Source organism: Andrena cerasifolii, chromosome 3, assembly GCF_050908995.1.
Source record: "Andrena cerasifolii isolate SP2316 chromosome 3, iyAndCera1_principal, whole genome shotgun sequence".
In the NCBI taxonomy this organism is placed as follows: Eukaryota; Metazoa; Arthropoda; class Insecta; order Hymenoptera; family Andrenidae; genus Andrena; species Andrena cerasifolii.
In genome coordinates, this window is record NC_135120.1 from 11,210,744 (window position 1) to 11,228,403 (window position 17,660).

The 17,660-nt window shown below is 37.9% G+C and overlaps 4 protein-coding genes across 13 annotated transcripts; 3 read left to right on the forward strand and 1 right to left on the reverse strand.

Moving 5' to 3' along the window:
* Positions 1-203: 203 nt before the first annotated feature.
* Positions 204-3,192, forward strand: LOC143367167 (ionotropic receptor 75a). 2 transcript variants are annotated; one of them, XM_076808763.1, is made up of 9 exons: positions 204-336; positions 424-599; positions 703-1,011; positions 1,219-1,346; positions 1,433-1,594; positions 1,795-1,997; positions 2,070-2,287; positions 2,403-2,671; positions 2,761-3,191. In XM_076808763.1, exons 1-9 carry the CDS (start codon positions 204-206, stop codon positions 2,987-2,989), a joined length of 1,827 nt encoding a protein of 608 aa, XP_076664878.1. In that variant the 3' UTR covers positions 2,990-3,191. The 2 variants fall into 2 exon arrangements, with proteins under 2 accessions (XP_076664878.1, XP_076664877.1); XM_076808762.1 differs by having other exon boundaries at positions 204-599; positions 2,761-3,192.
* Positions 3,193-4,607: 1,415 nt separating this feature from the next.
* On the forward strand, positions 4,608-8,396 carry LOC143367168 (ionotropic receptor 75a-like). 7 transcript variants are annotated; one of them, XM_076808766.1, is made up of 9 exons: positions 4,614-5,554; positions 5,618-5,793; positions 5,897-6,205; positions 6,413-6,540; positions 6,628-6,789; positions 6,940-7,142; positions 7,215-7,432; positions 7,535-7,803; positions 7,892-8,396. In XM_076808766.1, exons 1-9 carry the CDS (start codon positions 5,422-5,424, stop codon positions 8,118-8,120), a joined length of 1,827 nt encoding a protein of 608 aa, XP_076664881.1. In that variant the 5' UTR covers positions 4,614-5,421; the 3' UTR covers positions 8,121-8,396. The 7 variants fall into 7 exon arrangements, with proteins under 7 accessions (XP_076664883.1, XP_076664884.1, XP_076664880.1 ...); XM_076808768.1 differs by having other exon boundaries at positions 4,608-5,554; positions 6,940-7,432; positions 7,564-7,803; positions 7,892-8,031; XM_076808769.1 differs by having other exon boundaries at positions 4,608-5,554; positions 6,940-7,432; positions 7,535-7,775; positions 7,892-8,015.
* Positions 8,397-8,424: 28 nt separating this feature from the next.
* On the reverse strand, positions 8,425-13,971 carry Metrs (methionyl-tRNA synthetase 1). Of its 3 annotated transcripts, none has more exons than XM_076808750.1 (16): positions 13,579-13,971; positions 12,927-13,078; positions 12,735-12,851; positions 12,498-12,647; positions 12,286-12,414; positions 12,087-12,214; positions 11,705-11,821; positions 11,593-11,631; positions 11,346-11,510; positions 10,684-10,964; positions 10,223-10,600; positions 9,915-10,128; positions 9,592-9,828; positions 9,146-9,482; positions 8,837-9,067; positions 8,425-8,769 (listed from the first exon to the last, which is right to left on the reverse strand). In XM_076808750.1, the coding sequence occupies exons 1-16, from the start codon at positions 13,679-13,681 to the stop codon at positions 8,620-8,622; spliced, it is 2,928 nt and encodes a 975-aa protein (XP_076664865.1). In that variant the 5' UTR covers positions 13,682-13,971; the 3' UTR covers positions 8,425-8,619. The 3 variants fall into 3 exon arrangements, with proteins under 3 accessions (XP_076664865.1, XP_076664866.1, XP_076664864.1); XM_076808751.1 differs by having other exon boundaries at positions 10,223-10,604; positions 10,688-10,964; positions 12,292-12,414; positions 13,579-13,970; XM_076808749.1 differs by having other exon boundaries at positions 10,223-10,604; positions 10,688-10,964; positions 13,579-13,970.
* A 253-nt stretch (positions 13,972-14,224) lies between these two features.
* Positions 14,225-17,352, forward strand: LOC143367175 (N-acetylglucosamine-6-sulfatase). The gene is made up of 9 exons (XM_076808799.1): positions 14,225-14,634; positions 14,708-14,767; positions 14,862-15,068; positions 15,156-15,317; positions 15,386-15,559; positions 15,623-15,824; positions 16,468-16,760; positions 16,844-16,960; positions 17,032-17,352. The coding sequence occupies exons 1-9, from the start codon at positions 14,524-14,526 to the stop codon at positions 17,197-17,199; spliced, it is 1,494 nt and encodes a 497-aa protein (XP_076664914.1). The 5' UTR covers positions 14,225-14,523; the 3' UTR covers positions 17,200-17,352.
* Positions 17,353-17,660: the final 308 nt, after the last annotated feature.

Genomic DNA, 17,660 nt, shown 5'->3' on the forward strand with positions numbered 1-17,660 from the left:
CTTCACCACAGAAAACTTTGAATTCACTTGTGCATGTCCATAATGTGTACCTATCTCTCCTGTGAATAACAATCGCGTAACAACTGACGGTCTCTCATACAAAATGGAGCAATAAGCTACCTGGCTTGCGGCACGAACGCTCTGCACGCAGTCGCTCGACTTGCAACCAACCACAAAGCGTAGCCTTGCAGATTGCAACAGAGATGCTCCTGCGAGGTATTTTGTGTCTGCAGTTAATCGTTGCCTCGTGGGCAACCAGCATCGACGTGATTCACGATTACTTCCTCTTCAAAAAGATCACCAGAGTTGCTGGCTTCTCCTGCGGGGGGTACGAAAGTGAGTCCTGCGGTTCTGAAGCCCTGGTGTTTTCAAAGACCTTACAACAAATTAATTTTCTGATCTATTCAAAAATATTCGGCACAGATGATCAGAAAATCATCAGATCCTTCAATGACGCTGGCATTTTGGTGTCGACTGAAACGCTTGGACCAAATATTGTTATACAGAGATCATTGCGCACCGATTACTGGAATTTGGGTGTGTTCGTAGATCTACGGTGTCCAGTAGTGGACAAAGACATAGTGAATATCTTCGACGAGGTACCTATAATTGGAACATCTGCAACCATGCCCAGCCACGTATTTTGTTTCACGATGTTACCCCTTGAATTCGAAGATTCATAGTCGGCAAACTATAATTTAGGCATCGAGATACTATATGTTCGGGCACTTGCACCAGTGGCTGATTCTGGGAAGGAACATAGAACATACCGTTCGATTATTAAACGACAGTACGTTCAGCATCACCACCGACTTCGTGATTTCTCTGCCAAGGGACGATGGTTACATTCTCTACGATATCTACAACCATTGCAAGCACTGCGGTGGCCCGCTCAGCATTACAAATTTTGGAACCTGGGACAGAGAGACTGGATTGAATGTTACGTTGTCGGAGGGCAAGTTCTCCAGGAGACGAGATTTCCAGCGGATAAAAGTCAAATCTGCTGGTGTTGTGAGTAGGATGCGAATGGACGCGTTTAAATGATTTCGTTGCCATCGATATTGAAAGTTATTACGCGTGAAGATGATAAAAGAAACAATTTACTTTTGCATTTGTAATTTTTAAGTCCATTGCTTAAGTTAGTAATTCTTTCTATATTTCCTGCGATGAGAAGTGTAGGAGAAGAATTTTATTTGTTTGTAAGAATTTTACTCTAAGGTAGCGAAGAGACCAGTGGATCAAGATCTGATAGAATATCTCAATGAACGGAATGCTGTGCTGGAAGACAACTGGGCCAAGTTCGGGTATTCTCTTTTAGTGAATGTCGCTTACATGTACAATTTTAGGTAACATGCTCCCACGCCTCGGGGAATTGGCGCATTGCTATTGCATTTATTATTCGGCGGTTATTATTTAGAGGCATGATTTGCAGCCTCGAAACGATAGAACTAAATTATTGGCCGCCCAAAGATAGAAATGGACCGTTGATGAGTGGTCTCAGAGATCGACTCTTCGATTTGGGATATTATCCATCGATCCTGACACACGAAAGGCTCGATTGGTGTGATGTAACTCTGCAAGTCTGGCCCGCAAGGTATTCTCAAATAGAAAACACCACTATTTGTAGGGAAAATATTTTTAATCTGGAATACTGATAGAAAACAACGCTATTTGTAAGAAAAATATTTTTAGTCTCGACTACCGAAGAAGACAGAAATGTAATAATTGATATAATATTATAAAATTTGAAAACGATAAGCGACATTAAGTAACACGTTACGATTTTTTCCATAGAACCTGCTTCATGTTTCGTACTCTGCCTTCGCAGAAAGTGGATATGAACATAATCTTCCGGCCGTTGGAGAAGAAAGTTTGGTATATGTTCTGCGTACTGTCGCTCGTTATGGTACTCGTTCTGCGGATAATCTTCAAATCGGAGAAACAGTCCCATTACGATGAGACGGTCTTCGTCATCATTGGGGCGATGTGCCAACAAGGTACACGATCACACCTCAGTTATTTTGCCGTGGAATTATTAATTCGCCAAATGATCATTCGCCGAACTGCAGGACTACCATTCGAGAACAATAAACTTTCGAGCCGCGTTGCCTGCCTACAGACATTGGTCTTTGGTCTGCTCATGTACAATTGTTACTCGGCAGCGATAGTGTCGAGTCGATTGAACAATGGCCCCACGAACAAAATGAACGATTCTTTGACTTCGTTGATAAGGAGCAGAATGAAACTCAGCACTTATAAGACCACTTTCTTCAACATCCTAATAAATGTAAACAGTTCTTCGTTTCCTCGTAATCATTGCATAAAGTTCAAGTTCAGAAAAGTTAGCTACCGAACATTAGCGACTAACAATTAATTGCCTCGATTCGACAATACTTTTGTAGACCAAGACAGCAGATGTCCAATACTTCAGGAAACACTGGGAGACCATACCAGAAGGGGCGAGGTATCAGCCAGTACTTGAGGGTATCAAAGGGATTATGAATCCTGGAAATGCCTATCACACAGATCCTAATATTGTATACCCACTTATCGAACGCATGTTTTCCAACGATATGATTTCCCAGCTTACCGAAGTTCATTTACTTCGACCTTCAGCGTTAGGTCTGTGGTCGGCAGCACGCGGTCAGTTTCAAGAAATCGTGAAGATCGGGTAAGATGGTTTCATGGTAACTTTATCAGAATTTGCCCGGGCAATGGGGCGTGCTTCTAGATCGATTACTAACTTCCAATTAATTGCAGATTAATTAGGACTTATACCGCCGGGATTCGACGTCGAGAGTTGCTGCGATGGACATCTAGAAAGCCTTACTACAATAAAATCAATCAAGAGGCATCCAGCGTAACGATCGTTGAGACAGTGCCGATCCTTCTACTTTTAATCTTCGGAATGGTAGTCTCTATTGTGATCTGCATCCTAGAAAATATCGTGTTTCGTACAACCCTAGTGTACGCGAATAGGAAGAAATGAGAAAATTGAAACATATGAAAGTTATTGTAGTGGTCGAGAGCAAAGCAGTAATGAAAACTGTGCGCGTGTAATATACTAAACTAAATGATAGTATTTACAAATTCATATTCGGGTAAATTGAAGCAATATTATAGAGTATTAGTATGTATTAGTAGTAGTATGACGACTACTACACAGCACGGAAGTGAGCCCCCCTCTATAAGGGTGTAATCATTGAATGCATTCATTCATTAATAAGATGCACGTATGTATATACATATATATGTATATTTTATATACTTCTTAACATGGCACTTACACCAATGTCCTCTGCATATCATTCAAATGAAATAAACATTGAGAGTTTCACCTTTACAGCTCACTCTCTAATGTATAAATTGATTTTATTAAATAAATCGTTCTGATTACATAATTTAAAAAAATCCATATAACATCGATGTACATTTTTTTAAACTAACAATGAGTAGGTAACCAAGTCCCTGAGTAACAAAGAGTAGATGGATGAGTGACGCCGATTTTGATACAACTTTACTCGCTTGTGCGTTGGATCAACCAAAGAACTTTGCAGTATTCCGCTGGTGTCATTTTTGCACTTATAAGGAGGAACCACCCCTTTTACTTATATAAATGTTATACCGTTTCTGAAAGCCTATATATCTGTCGCGAAAAATTTTCGAAATTTTTTTAACTCACGTAAGTTTTTCTTTTTAACTTTTGTAAAAATATATATTTTTAATTTTCGTAAAAATAATTTTTTTAATTTTCGTAAAAATATATTTTTTCAATTTTCGTTAAAATATATTTTTTAATTTTCTTAAAAAAAATTGTTTTTTTAATTGTAAAAATACATTTTTTGTGGAAAATTCGGCTGTATTTCCGAGTGGTCGATCGACACGAGGTTTGAGGGTAGGGATCGGGGGTGGGATGTGGACCCTAAATCTAAAATTGTTGCTTCGGTAATTTATTAGTTTCCCAGATATTAATAAAAAAACTTCTAGTTTTCCTGTTGACTTATTCCGACAAAACGCGTTCCACGTTTCAACTTGTTCCGAATATTAGTATTGGTTAGACCGGTTAGGGCTAGATTAGTGCGGCGGGCGCGTAAAGCATGGTAGCGAACTTATGTGAGTTTCGAGATTTGAACCACAAACTTGCAGATGCGATCCATCCTATTATACAGGGTGGATGCCTATTTCTGTACTATTAATCAATACTCTGGGGGCTGATTCTACAGGCCAAAATAAGACGAAAATATAAAATACAATTTTTTAATACCGCCCTTCGTTTTCAAGAAAAGTAGCTTTGAATTTCAGCTAAATGCAAGTGCCTTTTCGGCGCCTGAGGGGAACGCGGAGGTAAGGGGTACGCGTCCAGCAGTCCGTAGAACAGATTCGGGGGGCAGGAGGAACCCTCGTCAGGGCAACGTGTATGCAGTTAAAAAAAAAAATTCGTAAAAAAAAATGTTTAATTTAACTATAATTTTTTATTAATATTTCGAATTTTGGATCCACGCGCTCTCCCTACCCCTCGCCACAAACCTCGTGTCGATCGACCATTAGGACCATTCGGAAGAATATCCGAATATGCTTCCCGACAGATATATAGACCCTCAGAAACGCTACAAAATTTATTTAATTTTTTTTTCGATATAAGTCCTACTTTACAAGTAATAAGCGCATAAATAAAAAGAGTGGTTTTCCCCTTAAAGTAAGTACAAATGCAGCACCAAGCGAATGCGGCAAAGCTCTTTAGTTTGTCCACAAACAATCAAGCAAAGTTGCATCGCAATAGGCACGTGCCACTCGCCGATCTTCCTTTGTCAGTACGAAAATTTGCATATATTTTGCAGAAAGATAGCGATGAACTGAAAGAAGGTTGTTGGCATGGGGGGGGGGGCATTACCAGTGGGACCAGTAAAGATAATTTGCTGGATTTACAGCTCTAAACTATGTATCATTACCTACCACTGTTTAGACTTTAAACAGTACAAACAACAAAAAGAGTTTAATTAACCGCATTTGAAGACGCTTGTAAACGAAGATTGCATTATATTTCACAGTCGAATTAGGAATATTATTAGTATAATAGAATTGTGATCATTATCTATATTAATTATACCCATAATCATTTGTATTACTGAGTAATCAATAAAATTTAATTAATTAAGTTCTAAGTATAGCTGACTAACTCGTGTGCAGCTGTTGTCCGCCATTATCGGACCTTCACTTAACACTTTGCAAAAAACTTTGAAATCACTCGTTCTCGCCCATAATGTGTACCTACCTCTGCTATGAAGAACTATCACGTCAAAACTTCTCATACAAAATGGAGCAATAGATGACCTGACGCGCGACACGAAAGTTCGGCACGCAGTTGCTCGACTTGCAACCAACGATAAAGTATAGCCTGGCGAGTTGCAAATTGCAACAAAGATGCACCTGCAGGGTATTTTGTGTCTGCAGTTAATCGTTGCCTCGTGGGCAACCAGCATCGACGTGATTCACGATTACATGCTCTTCAAAAAGATCACCAGAGTTGTTGGCTTCTCTTGCGGGGGGTACGAAAGTGAGTCCTGGGACTTTCAACACCTTGAATTTCAAACACCTAACAATAAATCAATTTTTACAGATGATCAGCAAATCATCAGGGCCTACAATGACGCTGGCATTTTGGTGTCGACTGAAACGCTTGGACCAAATATTGATATACAGAGATCATTGCGCACCGATTACTGGAATTTGGGTGTGTTCGTAGATCTACGGTGTCCAGTGGTGGACAAAGACATAGTGAATATCTTCGACGAGGTACCTATAATTGGAACATCTGCAACCATGCCCAGCCACGTATTTTGTTTCACGATGTTACCCCTTGAATTCGAAGATTCATAGTGGGCAAACTATAATTTAGGCATCGAGATACTATATGTTTGGGCACTTGCACCAGTGGCTGATTCTGGGAAGGAACATGGAACATACCGTTCGATTATTAAACGACAGTACGTTCAGCATCACCACCGATTTCGTGATTTCTTTGCCAAGGGACGATGGTTACATTCTCTACGATATCTACAACCATTGCAAGCACTGCGGTGGCTCGCTCAGCATTACAAATTTTGGAACCTGGGACAGAGAGACTGGATTGAATGTTACGCTGTTGGAGAGCAAGTTTTCCAGGAGACGAGATTTCCAGCGGATAAAAGTCAAATGTGCTGGTGTTGTGAGTAGGATGCAAATGGACGCGTTTGAATGATTTCGTTACCATCGATATTGAAAGTTATTACGCGTGAAGATGATAAAAGAAACAATTTACTTTTGCATTTGTAATTTTTAAGTCCATTGCTTAAGTTAGTAATTCTTCCTATATTTCCTGCGATGAGAAGTGTAGGAGAAGAATTTTATTTGTTTGTAAGAATTTTACTCTTAGATAGTGAAGAGACCAGTGGATCAAGATCTGATAGAATATCTTAATGAACGGAATGCCGTGCTGGAAGACAACTGGGCCAAGTTCGGGTATTCTCTTTTAGTGAATGTCGCTTACATGTACAATTTTAGGTAACATGCTCCCACGCCTCGGGAAAATTGGCGCATTGCTATTGCATTTATTATTCGGCGGTTATTATTTAGAGGCATGATTTGCAGCCTCGAAACGATAGAACTAAATCATTGGCCGCCCAATGATGAGAATGGACCGTTGATGAGTGGTCTGAGAGATCAACTCTTTGATTTGGGATATTATCCATCGCTCTTGACACACGAAAGGCTCGATTGGTGTGATGTAACTCTGCAAGTCTGGCCTGCAAGGTATTCTGAAATAGAAAACACCGCTGTTAGTAGGAAAAATATTTTTAGTCTCGAATACTGAAGAAGACGGAAATGTAATAATTGATATAATATTATAAAATTTGAAAACGATAGGTGTCATTAAGTAACACGTTACAATTTTTTTCATAGAACCTGCTTCATGTTTCGAACTCTGCCTTCGCAGGAAGTGGATATGAACATAATCTTCCGGCCGTTGGAGAAGAAAGTTTGGTATATGTTCTGCGTACTGTTGCTCGTTATGGTACTCGTTCTGCGGATAATCTTCAAATCGGAGAAACAGTCCCATTACGATGAGACGGTCTTCGTCATCATTGGGGCGATGTGCCAACAAGGTACACGATCACACCCCAGTTATTTTGCCGTGGAATTAGTAATTCGCCAAATAATCATTCGTCGAACTACAGGACTACCATTCGAGAAGAATAAACTTTCGAGTCGCGTTGCCTTCCTGCAGACATTCATCTTTGGTATACTCCTGTACAATTGTTACTCGGCAGCGATAGTGTCGAGTCGATTGAACAGTGGCCAAACGAACAAAATGAACGATTCTTTGGCTTCGTTGATAAGGAGCGGAATGAAACTCGGCGCTTATAAGAACATTTTCTTCAACATCCTATTAAGTGTAAACTATTCTACGTTTCCTCGTATCCATTGCATAAAGTTCCTCTGTTAGCTACCATACATTAACGACTGTTAACGTCTCGATTCGACGATCCTTTTGTAGTCCAAGACAGCAGATGTTGAATACTTTAGGGAATACTGGGACACCATACCAGAGGAGGCGAAGTTTCAGCCATTAATGGAGGGTATCAGAGGAATCATGAATTCTGGATTTGCCTATCACGCAGATCCTGTTATTGTATATCCAGTTATCGAACGCATGTTTACCAACGATATGATTTCCCAGCTCACCGAAGTCCATCTACTTCAACGTTCCGCGTTGGGTCTGTGGTCGGCACCGCACGGTCATTTTCAAGAAATCGTGAAGATCGGGTAAGATGGTTTCATGATAACTTTATCAGAATTTGCCCGGGCAATAGGCGAGTTTCTAGATCGATCACTAACTTTCAATTAACTACAGTCTAATTAGGACTTATACCGCCGGGATTCGAAGTCGAGAGTTGCTACGATGGTCTTCTAGAAAGCCTTACTACAATAAAATCAAACAGGAGGCTTCGAGCGTAACGATCATTGAGACAATGCCGATCCTTCTACTTTTAATCTTCGGCATGGTAGTCTCTCTTGTGATCTGCATCCTAGAACATATCGTGTTTCGTACAACCCTAGTGTACGCGAATAGGAAGAAATGAGAAAAATGGAAAATACGGAGGCTATTGTAGTGGCCGAGTGCAAGGCAGTAATGAAAAGAAAAGTGTGTGCGTGTAATATACGAAATGGTAGTATTTACAAATTCGTATTCAGATAAATTGAAGCAATATTATAAAGTATGACGTCTACTACACGGCACGGAACTAAGCACCCCTCTATAAGCATGTAACAATTGAATGCAATATTTGTATTTTATATATTTCTTAACATTGCACTTACAACAATGTTCTCTGCCAATAATTCAAATGAAATGAAAATTGCGAATTTCACCTTTACAGCTTCCTCTCTAATGTATAAATTAATTTTATTAAATAAATCGTTCTGGTTATATGATTTTAAAAAGAATGCCATATAACATCGATGTACATATTTTTAAACTAAGTATTCGATAGTAGAGGATGAAAGATGAAGTTTTATTATAAAATATGTTGATAGATTTTTGACGATGGAAGGATGTTTGTATGAGGGCTAGCAATTAAGTTACTTCTTTTTCTTTGACTTTTTGTCAGTCGAAGCTGGAGTTGTTCCAGTGAGATCTGCTAACTGTTTCTTGAGTTTCAGTAGTTTCTGTACTTCGGGTTGCCACGCAGCTTTGTCGCCTTTAGCTTTCAGCTCGCGGACAAGGTTACCCTGAAAACGAAATTAGTACACAAATATACATAATACATACGTCCATTAGCTAATAGTGTGATCGCACCTGTTTGGTAATAGCCGATTCCAAAGTTGCTGCATCCGTCGAAACATCTCCATTTTGTTCAGGTACGAAAACCGTTTCAGGCTTTTTGCTTTTCGATGACGGCGATTCAGAAGGCTTCCCTTCTCTACTTTTGAGATCAGCAAGTTTCTTCTTCAAGTCTAACAGAATTTGAACCTCGGGTTGCCAAACGCTTTTATCGTGTTTCGCTTTCATCTCCCTAACTTTCTCGCCCTGAAAATATGACGAGTATCTAGAATATCGAAATATCGTCACAGTGTCTTTGTGTTGTTATTAAAAACATTTACCAACCTGTGCTGCTATCGCAGCTTCCAAAGTTTTTGCGTCGTCATACGTGACATTAGTTGCTTTAGCTTTATTCGCAGTCTCTTGCTTCTCACCATACTTTTTCCTTAACGTTTCTACGTCTTTATCCTCTATCTTCTTAAACAGAGGAGACGGTTTACCAATTCTGTGGCCCGTGGGAAGTGTATTCGTAATAATGTCGGGAATGTAGCCGTAGTTACAATTGTCCAATCCTAGTTGAGATCTTAATTCGCGGGAGGTGTTTGGCATGAATGGTGCCAAAAGGGCTGACAACAGACACGTTAAATTAGTGCAAATGCCAATGATCGTCCCAGCTCTCTTTCTATGAACAATAAAATCACAAGCATTACATTATGTTTAAATAGAACACAAGCACCATACAGTTATACAGCGTTGCAATATTATTTCATTAAAATCAATACGTCACTTACTTATCGTCATCAGTCCCCTTGATTTTCACCCATGGTTCTTGAAATTGCATATACTGATTCCCATGTTTTGAAATAGCTAGCACGTGCTTCAAACCGTCCCTTAATTTCGCCTGTTCCAAAGCCTGTATATAAGACGACAATTCGCGTTGAGCTAACGCCAGAAGCGTTAAGTCATCTTCTTGGAGTTCCATCGGCGGAACTTTCGACTCGAAATATCTCTCGGCGAATACCAGGGCTCTATTCGTTAAAAATAATTCTTAGCAACTCCCTTAAAGGGAACAACTACAGAAGATTCATATAGTTTATCGTAAAGGGTCACGTACCTGTTAACGAAGTTGCCAAAATTGTTCAATAATTCGCTATTATTTTTGGTAGATAAATCCTCCCAATTAAAATTTGAATCTTGAGTCTCTGGTCTAACAAATGCAAGATAAAATCTCCAAACGTCAGCTGGTATACCCGTATCTCTAGCGTCAGTTCCAAATACCCCAATCCCTCTCGATTTAGAAAACTTCGTATCTTCGTAGTTCAGATACTCTGAAACAAGAATGAGATATTAATAGCCAAAGTACAATAAAAATAGTGTAGCTTCAAGCATGGTTATCGTCTATAAATTGTTGTTAAAACATACCAGTTGCCATTAAATGCTTCATTAGCGTGTAACCCTCGTCGGCCGCTATCAAACAAGCGGGGAACATTATCGCGTGGAAGGGAACGTTATCCTTTGCCATAAATTGATACAAATCAATTTGTACGTCTTTAGGCTTCCACCACTGTTCATACTCCTTGGTATACCTCTTTGTAATACTGATATATCCGAAAGGTGCGTCGAACCAAACATAGAACACTTTGTTCTCGTAACCCTTTAGCGGAAGGGGTATTCCCCACTTCAAGTCTCTCGTTATACATCGTGGTTTAAGCCCATCTCGTAGCCACGGTTTTGCAACTACTCTCGCCACACCCGACCAACCTTTTTCTACGGTCGCAAACCATTCCTTTAACTTGTCCTCTAACTGCAAACAGCGATATCTTTAGACAACAAATGCGACACACCCACGACGAAGTAATATTATCTGCATTATAATGAAACACTTGCCTTGGGTAAGTCTAAGAAGAATTGTTCCGATTGCTTAACCACTGGCCGATTACTGCACACTTTGCACCGCGGAGATATTAAATCTGTTGCGTTCACTAAGTGACCGCAACCATCGCATTGATCGCCACGCGCGTCTTCGTATTTGCACCTTGGACAAGTCCCTTCAACAAATCTATCTGCTAAAAATCTATCACAAGATTCGCAGAGGAGCTGATCCACCGTTTCGCTTAACACGTACCCCTGCGATTTTATCCTTAAGAAGAATGATTGCACGATTCTGCAAAATAGTGAAAGATGTTGATTTCTGTATCTTAATAGCAGCATAACGTAAGGATAGTTGAAAGATAATTTAATCTATATATATAAAAGAAGAAGTCCTGACTGACTGACTCATCAACGCCCAGTTCAAACCGTTCAACCTAGGAACGTGAAATTTGGAAGATACATTGTTTTCATGACGTAGGCACCCACTAAGGATGGATTTTTGGAAAATCCATTCCCAAGGGGGTGAAAAGGGGTAAAATGCATTTTCACGGATTCCTCAAAATCTCTTAGGTCCGAAGCGAAGCGCGGGTGTATTTTGTTAGTGTATAATATCATTTTAAACATAAACCTTAAAGTACATTCTATACCGCAGCTGGTGCGAGATGCATCTTACTCTGTTTGTTCAGATGTAGTAGTACGACCGAAGTAGTCGAAACCTATGCTAAACCATCGATAGACGTCGTTATGTATATCGAAGAATTTGTCGCATATAGCCTGCGGGGTTGTTTTCTCCTCCAAAGCTTTGGCCTCTGTGGCAGTGCCATATTCGTCAGTTCCACTACGATATTATTTCATTTCTATTAGAACATTTAATGTTTAATATTAAATATATCTACATACATTGTAGAAAAGTTGCGTACCTAATGAACAGCGTATTATAATTCCTTTGCCTGCAATATCTATAAACAAAAAAGTACAAATTGGAATATGTTTATATTAGTACGACGTTGTTACTCATATCGCGTGACAAACCTGGCGAAGATATCAGCAGAAAGTACACAACCAATAATATTTCCTAAATGAGGAACATTGTTGACATAGGGCAATGCAGATGTTATTAGAATATTCTTTTCACCTTTCTTCGGTAATCTAAAAAGGATGCATACAGTTATATTAGAAATGTGCTTGAAGGCGCCACCAAACCAACGCGAATATTCGCGGCGGCAGCGAATATTTCGCCGTGATGGATTCGCGGCAGGTCACTATACGTGGCGGCTTATGGGTTTGTTCAGACCAACGCGAAACATTTCCACTGCGGCTGCCCATAAGCCACCACGTATAGTAAACTGCAGCGAAATGATTTGGGGGAGCTTTAATATTCCTTGGACAGCATAAATATGTGTATTAAGCTTACACAGGGTAAGGAAAGTTCTTTATATCTGGGTATGACCTAGAAGACCAGTTACTCGTAACATTCTGGATTTCCTCTTGACTAACTGCGTCCACTTCCTTTTCCTTTCCTTTTTCCTTAGTCGGGCTAAGCTGGAATTGATAATCTTGAATTATCATACAATTAAATCATGAGACGCAAAGTAATAGGTTCGCCATAGCACACTTACATCATTCAAGGTAGGTTTACAGGATCGTGAATTTATTCCAGCATTACCAGGAAACCAAGATGCAGCTTGAATACTGAGAATTGCTTTCGAACCTCTTTCAAATTTGTACTCCTTAAGGGAATCCTAAATATACAAACATATATATAACACTGGCTGTAATATCAACATATAAGATGTAAAGAAATGTTATTTAACAAATTTCGTACTTGAATAACTGGCATTAATTCGATATTTGATAGCCAATCTTTAATAGATACATATTCTTTACACAGTTCCTTTCCAATCTCTGTAACGAACACTGTCGACCATATAGTTACCCAAATGCAAGCATCTGCCAATGATAAATCATTGTTATCCTAAAATATTATTAATTAAACCTTAGTTCTATTATACTTTAATCGACATCGCATTAAGAATATTTCCACATTTTTTTTTTAAATTACCTTAATTAAGTACTTCTTATGTTTTAATTCATCATCAAGTTCCTTTAGCAAGGACCATAAACAAGATTTATGAGTGGTTTTATATGTTCCCGTAGTACCATAATATACAATAGCTGGCTGTAAAACAAATAATTAATTAAAACTTTCCTTACGCACACACCAGAAGTACACAAACAATTTCTTTATATTCACCTGCAATTGAGAAATATCCCATTCTAACCATTTATTATTTATAATTTTAGACTCTTCAGATGGAGGTACTAAAAGCTGCATCGCTGCACTAGTGCTAAACAGCACACATCCAGATGATAGTTCAATTGAAGGTAAACGGCCCAAAAAGCTTGCTAAGCATCAGACAGTAACACTCATGTTATATCAACCGTAACAATTTGATATGAAACTGATTTAAGAATTTCATCAAGCAACTAAAATACTAAACTACCTTTCTTCAGCAAAACAATAAAATGTTAGAAGCATTCTAATGAGATCGAAGATATGGAATTTAAAAACAAAAGCGGTGCCAAATGAATAATCATTGTATAAAGGAAAGACAAATTTATTCTGGTATTAAATACAGTTTTATGAATCAAACAGAGCGGCTTATCAACCGAATTTCAAGGGTACTGCGATAAAAGTCGGAAATACACATGATACGATACAGAAACGATAATCATCGGCAAATGTGAATTGTGCACTGACAAATTCATCTACAGAAACGTGTACAATTCATTTAAAAAATGTTGCGTGATCCACGTGCTAAAATGATCCACGCGAAAGAAACATTCAGTATTTCGTCATATGGTTGGAGTTCGCGAGCTTGTGCTGTGCAGGTTAAATTCCTTACCGTTTGGTTGTACCGTTCTCACGGTAATCGACTGCTGGGCCATTTTAGCTGCGACTATCAGTTTCAACGCATTCGGATTGCCATCGTTCGTTGAGATATCCATTTTTACTAATAAGTTAATAAATATTCACAATAAATAGATGAAAATATGTTCCGTGCACAACCGACACATGTGAGCGACAACCAAATGCCGAGTTTCGAAACGGATATCGCGGGGATATCGATGTCTCACGCTACATTGCCAATCTATTCGAAACTTATCATCCTTCAAGTTTCAACGATATTTTCCTGTGTACTTTATTCGCCTACCAATATTCATTGCATTTAATTGGAAAAATACAAGTCCCGTATCAATGCATTGTTTATTGGAAAATTATTTGAGCGCATAAAATTTGGCAGGCGTTGAACGACAGTTGGTAAAACTGGGCATTCTTGTGATTGGTTGAGAACAGGAGGCGTTTAAATGGTACTTTATTTCTCTGCATAATAATTATTTACGAATGAAAGGTGGACAATTGAATTTGCTTAACCATTTTGTTGTTTTCCATTTATATTTTTTCGTACAATATTCGATGGAAGTTTCTGTAGAAATACACGTTTTAGATATTTACTAACGACCTCCCGTGTGAATTTTATGTATCACTACAGAAATATGAATTTGGGAACACAATTTTAGAGTACAAATTTCGTTATAATTTTAATTTGTAATTGATATTGTTCATTAAAATAGCGGCATATCATCGAGGAAGTGTATATACGTTGTATCAAATTTGTCAAAGTAGTTTCGGACAGCGAAATTTTTGGGTTCCTCAATCAGGTTTTTAAAAATGGTAAAACTGTAAGCTCCAACGTATTTAGGGGAATACCCTCCGCGATTTCACGTTGGTTGGGCAATAGCGTTGCTTTTTACTCTTTTTATACTACGCAAGCTATTAGCTGGCAAAAATGATTGTTCCGGTTCTTTGGATTTTGGTGAATTTGTTCCCATTATCGCGTGGTGCAGATAATATTGTATTAATCCTCGCGGATGATTTGGATATATTCCTCGATGGAATGGTAAATATGCAGGCAACAAAGAAATTCTCGGAACGTATGAAACAAATATAAAATCGATTACGTTTAATTTCAGACACCATTGAAAAATACAATGGATTTAATTGGAAATAGGGGTGCAACATTTTCGAATTGTGTAAGGTCTCAGTTGTAAAATAAGAGTCTATATAGTTCTATGATAAACATGTTAATTATAAGAGAATTTAATTAGAAACTTTTCTAACACCTAGTTCGTCGCTTCGCCCATTTGTTGCCCGAATAGGGCTTCGATCTTAACTGGGAGATATCAGCACAATCATTTAGTAGTGAATAACTCTATTAGTGGGGGTTGCAACAGCATTGAATGGCAGAAGGCACAAGAACCGAATACATTCGCAGCGCACTTGAAACGAGAGATGCAATATGAAACCTTTTATGCCGGAAAGTATTTAAACCAGGTAGACATGTTTGCGACATTAAGCTACGGAATATAATTAATTAAGTTAACAAAGTAACGTTTAACTGTAATTAATAATCTCGTAAAGTATGGACACAAAGATACGGGTGGAGCAGGTCATGTACCAGCAGGATGGGATCAGTGGGCTGGTCTTATTGGAAATTCAAAATATTATAACTATTCCTTATCAATAAATGGAACTAAAGAAAAATACGGTGCTGATCCGACTGAATATCTTACAGACGTAATTGTACGTACATAATTGCGATGGTGTTACAGTGTGTTTTTATTCTTTATAGTAATATAATATTTTTTCAGAGCAACATGGCAACAAATTTTATCAATGCTCGCCATACGAACGATCGACCATTTCTCATGGTTCTAGCGCCACCCGCACCTCACGCACCCTTTACGCCAGCAATAAGACATTTTGACATATACAAAGACACAAAGGCTAAAAGAACACCTAATTTTAATATGCCGACACAAATGGTATTTTATTTTATAGCATTTCGGTACTGTTATATTATGTTGCTAAAGCGTATTATAAAATAGGACAAGCACTGGTTAGTGGAAAGGGGTCCGTCTCCTCTTCCTGACGATATACTGCCAAAGTTAGATGAAATATATAGACGAAGGTGGGAAACACTGGTAGCTGTTGACGAACTTGTAACGAATGTGTATCAATCATTAAAGTTACAAAATCTTTTAAATAACACTTACGTCATATTCACATCTGATAATGGATATCATGTTGGTAATGTATTTTTAAAGGACTTTTACTTAGCTTCGATCCTCTGTATCTTTGGTGTTTGGTGTATGGTTCAAATCTGGCAACTCAATTTTCACCCACTTCCACCAATCCAATTGTCTTGAAACTTTGTAGGCGTGCGTGGATGTGATGACAATATAATTTTTTATAATAATAAAAGTCAGAAAGGAAAAGAAAAAAAGAAAACTGGGAAAAAATATAAAGAAATCCCCAAACACTAAAAATTAGAAAATACAAAAATATATAACAGAAAAATTTTATGTTAAACGATTTTACTAAAAATGCACTAAAAACTAAAGAGTAATTCTTTTCTTATACTACAATTTCGATGGTGATATGCGACTTTAAATAAAATCATACAAACTCTGTCATCATCCTGTAGATTGTTCAAACAAATTGTAAAGAGAAAGGATAATCACAGAGTTTGTATGATTTTATTTAAAGTCACATATCACCATCGAAATTGTAGTACAAGAAAAGAATTATATTTTAGTTTTTAGTGCATTTTTAGTAAAATCGTTTAACATAATTTTTTTTTATATATTTTTTTTATTTGCGTTCAATACACATGCGCAAATATAAGTCATGTAAGTATTTATACACGAGCTTTATATGTTACGTTGCGTAGGTCAGTTCAGTATGCCTATGGATAAACGCCAACCATATGAAACGGATGTCAGAGTGCCATTATTAATACGTGGTCCTGGAATTGCAGCATCCAAGATTTCTGCACCTGTTAGCAGCGTTGATTTATTTTCTACGATTTTAGAAATAGCTGGTATACACCGTCCATCAGACGGGACCTCTTTCTTAAAGAAGACATTACCGAAAGATAGGACAGTTTTAATAGAGTACAGAGGAGAGAGATCCAAAGATACTCCCTCGTCAGGTTGCCCAACCGATAGTGATCCAAACGTTGCAGTAAGATTTATAGATTCGTGTGCAATTGTGAGCAATATGTCTAACATGAGCATTACTTTATTAAGAATTTTTTATTTTTGCAGTTATGCATGAAAGATATGGCGTGCAAATGTCAAGATGCTGCAAATAACACTTTTAGTTGCATACGCCGCGTCTCTCCACGTTACAACAATATTTTCTGTATTTTTGAGGATGACGAGGTATTATTGATAAATCAGAGTAAACATGTTATTTCAACGATGTATTATTGATATCTGATATTTCTCTCCAGCATTATGTCGAAGCATACAACATAACTACGGATAATTATCAAATGGAAAATATTGGATACAGTATGAAGCGTCATCATAGATATAAGTTCAGGAAATATCTGAAGAAAATGTCTGTTTGTAAAAATGAAGAGTGTATTCTCACAAACATGGAAAACATTGATATTTAAGATTTCATTGACTACAGAACTTACAAGGGAAGTAATGCTTTTAAGTGTATCGTTTATATTCTTAGCTGATAATACCTTCGCCCATAATCAATAAGATTATGTATTTTATACGCATGTTTTTTTTTTTTAAATAAAATGAGTATAACAGATTAACTTTGATGAAATGCAACATTTTAATAATTCGTTGTTACTGCATTTAATTTACGAATATGTTTCGGAGGAAGTTATCCATTTATTGACCACTTCATTTTAAGTTTATCGTATTTACAATGGTATAAAGATACGATCCATTAAAAGTTGGGAACGCCGGCGGCCGTCTTTACTTCGAATTACTGCATTTATGGAAATCGTGGGCGAAGAATACGCCGCGAATCTGGATATAAGAATAACTCGTCTTGCCTCCCCGACTACCTCGGGCAAACTGCTTTCTTAGCAAATATTTTTATTAAAGTCCCGCCGTT